The sequence below is a fragment of the Lytechinus pictus genome, chromosome 5, assembly GCF_037042905.1.
Source record: "Lytechinus pictus isolate F3 Inbred chromosome 5, Lp3.0, whole genome shotgun sequence".
Lineage (NCBI taxonomy): Eukaryota > Metazoa > Echinodermata > Echinoidea > Temnopleuroida > Toxopneustidae > Lytechinus > Lytechinus pictus.
In genome coordinates this window covers 33,668,648-33,676,900 of record NC_087249.1, presented here as the reverse complement: position 1 = coordinate 33,676,900, position 8,253 = coordinate 33,668,648, and the positions used below count along the sequence as shown (strand labels likewise).

Here is an 8,253-nt window from a genome sequence, read left to right as displayed (position 1 = left end):
TGTTATTTTGTCATATCATTAGTTTCACGTAATTTCGTAATACTGTTATCATGATGCCGCTGTCTTTGCTTTCGTTAGATGTGAGAAATGGATTGAATTGAAACTGAAGTGAATCATGACTGAACTGGATTATAGTCATTGGGGTTGTTTCAAGGACCATATGGAAATGAGAGAATCAAGTTCTTTTGATGGTATAATTATGAAGAAGAAAAAAATATTCCGAGGGAAGTAGCTATCTCACCCTGATCCAGACAAAACCGAAGTTACAGTTGCCCAACTCTCAGTATATGCCAACCTCAATAAACTAGAAAATGGTCGAATTATCCGCTTTTCTCTTATAGATGTACATTAGTTTTCGGAACTCCTACCATGTTTATATCCATTCTCCATGATGAATCGTTAAAGGATTACGATGTATCGAGCGTTCAGACTATTTTTTGTGGGGGCACATCAATACCGCCAGAGACGATGAAACTCGCGCAAAGCATCATGGGACTGGACGAAGTTGTGGTAGGTTTTCCCGCTCAAAGTTTGATGCTGTAAATTGTAACTTGTTTTGATTTTATATTCCGACAATAATACGTCTGTCTCACGGCCGTGCAAGTGGACCGAACTACATGTATTATCCATTTTTGTCTCGCCTGCATAGCAGAGCGAGGCGATAGGCGCCGCTTTTCCGACGGCGACGGTGGCGTCATCAACATCAAATGTTAACCAAAGGTTAAGTTTTTGAAACATCATCATAACTTAGAAAGTATATAGACCTAGTTCATGAAACTTAGACATAGGGGTAACCAATTATTATTGTACACCCTGCCTGAGTTTCAGGTCACATGACTGAGATCAAAGGTCATTTAGGGTCAAAGAACTTAGACCATCTTGGGGGAATCAACATCGAAATGTTAACCAAGGTTACGTATTTGAAATATCACATATCTTTGAAAGTTTATGGATCTAGTTCATGAATCTTGGAGATAAGGATCCTGTCAGATCCTGTCTGAGTTTTGGGTCACATGACCAAGTTCAAAGGTCATTTAGGGTCAACGAACTTTGGCCATGTTGGGGGTATTTGTTGAATTGCCATCATAACTTTGAAAGTTCATGGATCTAGTTCATGAATCTTAGACATAAGAGCAATCAAGTATCACTGAACATCCTATATAATTTTATGCTAGTTTCAGGTCACATGACCAAGGTCAAAGGTCATTAATGGTCATCGAACTTTGGCCATGTTGGGGGTATTTGTCGCCTTGTCGTCTTAACATTGAAAGTTTATCGGTCTAGTTCATGAAACTTAGACATAAGAATAATCAAGTGTCATTGAACATCTTGCATGGGTTTCGGGTTGCATGATCAAGGTCATTACGGGTCAATGAACATAGTATTTATGAATGATGCTTTTGTGAATAATCATTCAATAGTTGTTTTTTAAAGTCAGCACTAGCTGCTGTAATATTGAATCGCGTAATGCAGGCGAGACATGCCAGAGGTGTTCCACTTGTATAATTTTCTACTGTCTAAATTCCATATATTGAAAGTCAATCTAATACATGTGGTCAAGAACCAATCCAAAATTGGATCGAAAGTTTTAATCGAAAAAGATTGAATTCTAAATCTATTTTATTGAAAACTTCAATCCAACTTTGGATTGATCCCTGATCGCAAGCTATTTCAATCTTAGGAATTCAGAAACTACCATCGTAATGATTATGTACTTTTATACTGATTTTGTAATGATTACTGGTATACTAATTTCCCTTTTAAACAATCTAGTCAGCATATGGACTTACAGAAGTCGGGGGAATATCTACTGTGGTATGTAAACAGGATACACTGGAGCGGCGCTTAAACACAGTGGGCAAGGTCCAGGATCATTTAGAGGTTACTCAAAGCACTTTATTCATGTGTGATTTTATAAGCAATGCTTTTCGTTTTATTTGGACGGGGAATCTGGGTAGGTATACTGAGAGATTATAAGCATTGGCGGATCCAGGGGGGGCAAGGGGCCCGGGCCCCCTATTGGCGGAGCAAAAAAAAGGGGAAAAAGGGGGGAAAAAGGAGGGAAAAGAGAGGAGAAAAAAGAAGAGGAAGACGAGTGAATAAAATCAGATGAGGGAAAACTTGGAAAATAAAAAGAATCTTTCATGTCACTATATAAAATTTTCGCTCGCGCTTCGCGTTCGCATAGCTTGTTAGTTGATTTTTATATCTTGTTCAATATGGAGTTTAAATATCAAGTTTGGAAGTCAATATACAACATATTTCATCACGGAAATCGAACTTTCATTATTTTGTGTGATTTACAAATTGATTTTTGAAAAGTGCTCTAAAATAATGTCAGTTTTTATGATGAATATTAACTTTTCTGCTCGCGCTGCGCGCTCGCAAATTTTGATTTGTCAGGTACCTATTATTTTCGTGTATTCCATAAAGTTTTCAAAATATCCCCTTTCAGGTCAAAATTAATTGTCAAAACGTATCAGATAGCGCTGCACGCTCGCATTTTGATTGGCGAGTTATGTATGTCTCAATATTGATTATACAACAAATTAATTAAAATTTCCCTTTCATGACAGTGTGTAAAAAATTTAGGCTCGCAATTTGCGCTCGCATTAATGGTTGAAAATATATTAACTAATGCATCCTATTTATATTTACAAAAGTGCTTGAAATGTCCAGTTTTCAGGCCATAATATCATCAGATTTCGCGCCCTCATTAGGCATTAATGAATAAGATATTAAGTTAATAATCAAATTGTCCCTTTTGTTTCATCTCGCGCTTAGCGGCAAGAGGAATAGGAAGACAGTCATCATTTTCATATGATGACATGTCCTAAGATATAGCTGAAATTGACTCTTATTTCAGATCGGAACATCAAATACAATGTAGTTTAGGTTCGCGCTTCGCGCTCGCTTTGATTTTCATGATAAAAGATGTATTTTAGAATGCCTAGATTCTAGGTCTAAATATGAAACGCGCGCGCATGTTTATTCAGATATTCAACTTGTCCTCTAATTAAATCATTACTCAGTTTCAGATCACAATATCAAAAAAGTTCTGATCACGCTCTGTGCTCACATTATTAATGTAGGAAGATCCCCTATTACTCATTCTTTTCATGATTTACAAAACATGAATAGTGTCCCGTTTTTAGGTCTGAATCATGAATTTTTTTCCGCTCGCATCTATTGATTATTTTCCATTCTTTATGTAGAAATATCAACAATTTTCCGCTCGCACTCGCATTATTTGATTGTTATAATATGTAACGTCTTCATGGCTAAGTGCAAGCAGTCCTCAACAGGTACCTTTTCGATCAGTTCAAAACTTATATAAAAAAATTTCTGCTCGCGCTTTGCGCTCACATTATTCATGTAAGGAAGATCCCCAATTACTCACCCTTTTCATGATTCACAAAACATGAATAGTGTCTCGGTCAGTAGGTCTTAATCTCGATATTTTCCGCTCGCGCTTCTCGCTCGCATCAATTGTTTAGTTATATACCTATTCTGTTTAAGTTACAAAAAGTGCTTAGAATTTCCATTCTTAAGGTAAAAATGTCAAAAAAAATTAGCTCGCGCTTCGCGCTTGCATTATTGGATTTTCAAAATATGTAACGTCTTCATGGCTAACTGCATGCGGTCTTTAACAGGTACATTTCCATCAGTTCATTGCTGCTCGCGTTTCGCGTTCGTAGTAATTATTTAGTTGCATACACATCTTTTTCAGGATAACAAATTTCAGGAAAAAAAATTAGCTCGCGCTTCGCGCTTGCATTATATGAATAAGAATTATGATATTGTATATTTATGTTGATTTATAAGAATAAAGCTAATATGTGACTATTAGGACTATATCCCTTCAAAGAAACCAAAAAGCATCTTCGAGCGGCCGATCGGGGAAAATATGGCTGAAAAAAAAATCCGGGCCCCCCCCCCCCCCCATTGGCGAAGGCTGGATCCGCCCCTGTATAAGGTCAAAAAAAAGGGAAGAAAGGGTATAAACGACGGGGAGCATAAAGTCATATCCAACAAATATGGTTAATCCTTTTAATTGGGTTTGCTTTAAATCGGCATTGTTTCAGATTGGAAAGAAAACAAGGAAGAAAAATACTTTTTAAACTGGTTTTAATTCGTAGCTAAAAGTATTAAAAAGTATAATTGGGTTATTTCGTGGTCTTATGAAAGGAAATAAAACTTCAAACACAAGAGAACAACAAACTTAGTTTAATTGCACACAGAAATCATTCCAAAGTAGATAAGCCTATATTTTCTGAATTTTAAATGTGTTATTTTATATTCGGTTATGACAAGGGGATCACGTTTTCTCATGTTATATGTAAGACCATCTCACAACAATGGGATCCTTTAGCTTGTTGGTGCCTGTAAAGTTTGCATAAAAATATTATGGTTTGGTTTATTTAAAAAATATATATTTCAATATCTTTTGATTGGCAGTAGATAAAAAAAATCTTTAATTGCATTCGCCAGGTGAAGGTCATAGATCCATCCACAAAGGAGACGGTTACCATGGGAACAGCAGGGGAGCTGTGTTTCCGAGGATGGTGTGTCATGAAGGAATATTGGGGTAATCCGGACAGGACCAGGGAAACCATTGATGAAAATAGGTGGTTCCACACAGGGTAAACTTATTCCCCCTTTTTTTGTTTCTCTGTAAAAAAAGGGATTCTCGAGTTAAAAGGGGGAGGAAAAGAAAAGGATTGCCTAATTTATATGTGATAATAATATTTTACAAGTGCACACTGCTATATGTGTGTGTAAATAAGTTTTGACTGAAAGGTAATATACATGTCTTTCTTGTTAAAATTTGTATATTTAAACACAGAGTTGAATCTTTCGAAGTCTGTTATTGATCTGATATCTTGGAGAATGTTGTTCCATAAGTTTGGGGCAATAATAACCTTCACAAATTGAACTTCGATATAAAAATTAATACAGATTCAAATGGGAGCCACTTCATCATAGGGGATCCAAATGTCTGAACATAAGACTCGATACGAAAGCCACTAGGGCCCGTATTCTGGAGTCAGGTTTAATTTAGACCATAATCTAACTGTGTGCTAAAATTATGGGAAGCCAAAAATCAAAATAATATATTTATATTATTTCTTATGTTCATATTTTCGTTTCCTTTTGCTTTCAGAATGAAGAAAAACACTTCAGTTATCATTCCCTGACCATTTTGAACAATTTGAGTGTCAGATGAAATAATTATTGGATGTGTACAGTTAGGGATTTGTGCCCCAATTGGCTACCCATAGTTAATCCAGAACTTTAAACCAAGGTTTAATTTAAACCCGAGTCATAGAGATGTATACTAATTATCTCTATGACCCGAGTTCAGAATACGGGCCAAGCTGTTTCAAAAGAAAAAATGTGTCGAGCTCCCTGCAAGTTGTAAGACTAGCGGGTAAATTTTAAATCGTCCAAAGGGTATGTATCATAAGACTATGTAATCAAACCATTGCATTAATAATAATAATAATAAGGCATTTAGGAACGCTATACATAGTACACTATATCATAGCGTTCACACTGTAGATCAATTATTTACAACACTTCTAGTATCTGAGGAAGTCCCGAACTGGAAATTATTCTATTCAAGGTGACTGACGAATACCTTTAATATCAACCTTCTTTATTGATAGTGACGTCGGAACGATAGACGACCAGGGATATTTTAAAATTGAAAGTCGCCTGAAAGACCTCATCATCCGAGGAGGGTCTAATATCTACCCTGCAGAGGTTGAACACCTCATCCATACACACCCTTGTGTACAGGAAGTTCAAGTAAGTACATCCGAGTCACTTCCTCATAGCTTTCGGTCTTAACAACCCCCCCCCCCCTCTAAAAAATGAAGAAAAAAATTAATGAAACAAAGATAAAGAAACAATTGGGTGCATCTGCGACCTGACACAATTGCAATAAATTTCTTTCTTGGCATTTGATTTGCTGATCGCAAACGTAAATCTTGAATCATCATTGTAATGATGATTGCAATTCGTCTTTAGAATCATCGGACCTTTCACACGGAAAATTCGTACCGTAATTTGAGTGAAACTTAATGGATATAGAAATGAGTTTCTCCTTTAATATCGATAGAAAAGCGAGACAAAATCTATATACACGTACATGTAAGTCAACTTCGTATCTTTCTGCATAATTGTGATTTGTCAGGTGATCGGGATTCCCGATGACGTCATGGGTGAAGAGGTTTGTGCTGTTGTCATGTTAAAACCAGGTACAGAGAACAGTGTAGAAGAAGACATCAGAGAGTTCTGCAAAGGAAAGGCGAGTTTTTGGTCCTCATTATGTGTTGCAATCTCTTTACGAAAGTTTATCTTTTCTCTACACTCCACCGATCTCTGATTGAAGTTCTTAGTTTTATCTTTCTTTTCTCACACTCTTCCCCTCTTTCAATACCAATATCTATTTTTTTTCTATCCCCCTCCCCGGCTCGGGGGGGGGGGGGGGTTCAGGTATAGGCCTATGACCTTCTTTTTTTTCTTTCGCCAATCTGACATCGTTTCTTTTACTCATTATTTTCAACACCATTTCATTTATTTCTCCTCCACTTTCTCTCTTATTACGTCATTTCCCCTTTCGTCATTTTCTTTCTTTCAAACCTATTTAAATATTGGATTATCAAATGACATCAAAATGTATTCCTAATTCCTTATCTGTCAATATGACTTTTTCAACCATGTATTTTCAACCAAAAATGGTACATTAAGTCAATTCCCCCCCCCCCCTCACTTGTATATTGAGCAAGTTCATTCTTTTAAGAAATCCCTTTTAAACATGACAATGTTAAACTTTGTGCTAATTTGGTACAATTCTCAGTTATTACTAAATTGAGCCTGTTTGTTTTTCTTCTCACATCTGCTCTTTTTAAATATCAAAATTTCTCTTCCTTTTCCCCGCGCACGCACATTAACTCACACCACATGCACCCACACTGAAATCTTCTTCTCTTTCGTATCTTCTTAACAGATCTCTCATTATAAGATACCCCGTTACGTTCGCTTTGTCAACGAATTTCCAACGACAGTATCTGGAAAAATTCAGAAGTTCAAACTACGAGAGCATATTCAAGACTTGTTGGACACAAAACGGTTATAATGGGACCTGAGTATAGGCATATTCTTGCAAACTCCTTTAAATTACCAAGAGAGTAATGGTCCCGGCTCTTAAGATTTCCCCGTTTTGATGTATAGACATATTATCTTCGTGAAACGTATAAAGTTATATTGACTATAGAAGAAGTAGCACGGGAGCAAAGGGAGCACGTAGCCCTTTTTTTTGCAAATCAATGTTTTATTACTTGCCTTGTTCTATACTGTTACTTTTATTTTGATACATGTATGATAGGGCTGTTATCTGAGATAAATTCAATGAAGTCTGGTAATTTTAATTAAATCTCCAAGAAATGTACACAAAAAAGAAGATGTAGCTCATTTTGGAATAAAATCTTAGTCAAAACGCACAATTAAACAAAAGTTGAAATTAAACATCATAGAGCATATAGATTGCTAGCAGAGTACATTATCTCCTTTCTGACGTTTACTTGTTGAAAATGAAAAAGAAATCGTGAATTTCTTATCTTTTCTAAAGACGGAGGTGTTTCGATGTTTCACTCCAATATAGGAGCTAAATCCAATAAATATAATATTTCGGATATTAATACAGGGTGGCACATAATTATCACCAACCTATAGTGGTTGTTCACACAGAGAATTAGACTTATGTTAATCATATAAAATTTTACACTGATTTGATGTCACAGTACATGGTGATGTACTGGTACATTGTGCTTAAAAATCTGAGTGCATGCATAACTTTATAATGTGGTTAAGATATAAACAAAATCCTATCAATTGCCGCTTGGATGGAGCTCCTCACAAATGTAATTTGGTGCATTCGATGTCCATGTAGTAAAATGCACAATTTTTTTTTATAAATTCGATCAAAAGTGGATTTAACTCTATTTGGCTATATTTTATAGAATCAAATCATCAAGATAACAAGAATTAGATGTTTCCATCATCGGACATTCTGTATTATTTTCAGGCGTAACTGTAAAAGTGCATGAGGCTACGTGTACAACTGTCCTTCGGAAAGTAACTTTGGTGTATTATGACTAATGTGTGTACTAAATTTTGTAAAATCAAATGATTATTCATGTCAAAAGTTGAAATTCATTGCCAAATAAAATTAAATATTAATTGCTG

The 8,253-nt window shown here is 35.8% G+C and overlaps 1 protein-coding gene across 2 annotated transcripts in view; it reads left to right on the top strand.

The window, feature by feature from the left end:
• The window catches only part of LOC129260261 (medium-chain acyl-CoA ligase ACSF2, mitochondrial-like), a 15,542-nt gene extending 7,289 nt beyond the window's left edge, over positions 1 to 8,253 (top strand). For both annotated transcript variants that reach the window (XM_064099414.1, XM_054898276.2), the window contains 6 exons: positions 342 to 510; positions 1,774 to 1,881; positions 4,492 to 4,643; positions 5,670 to 5,811; positions 6,200 to 6,313; positions 7,016 to 8,253. In XM_064099414.1, the coding sequence (XP_063955484.1) occupies positions 342 to 510; positions 1,774 to 1,881; positions 4,492 to 4,643; positions 5,670 to 5,811; positions 6,200 to 6,313; positions 7,016 to 7,144 (814 nt within the window). In that variant the 3' untranslated portion in view covers positions 7,145 to 8,253. The remainder of the gene's footprint in view (positions 1 to 341; positions 511 to 1,773; positions 1,882 to 4,491; positions 4,644 to 5,669; positions 5,812 to 6,199; positions 6,314 to 7,015) is intronic.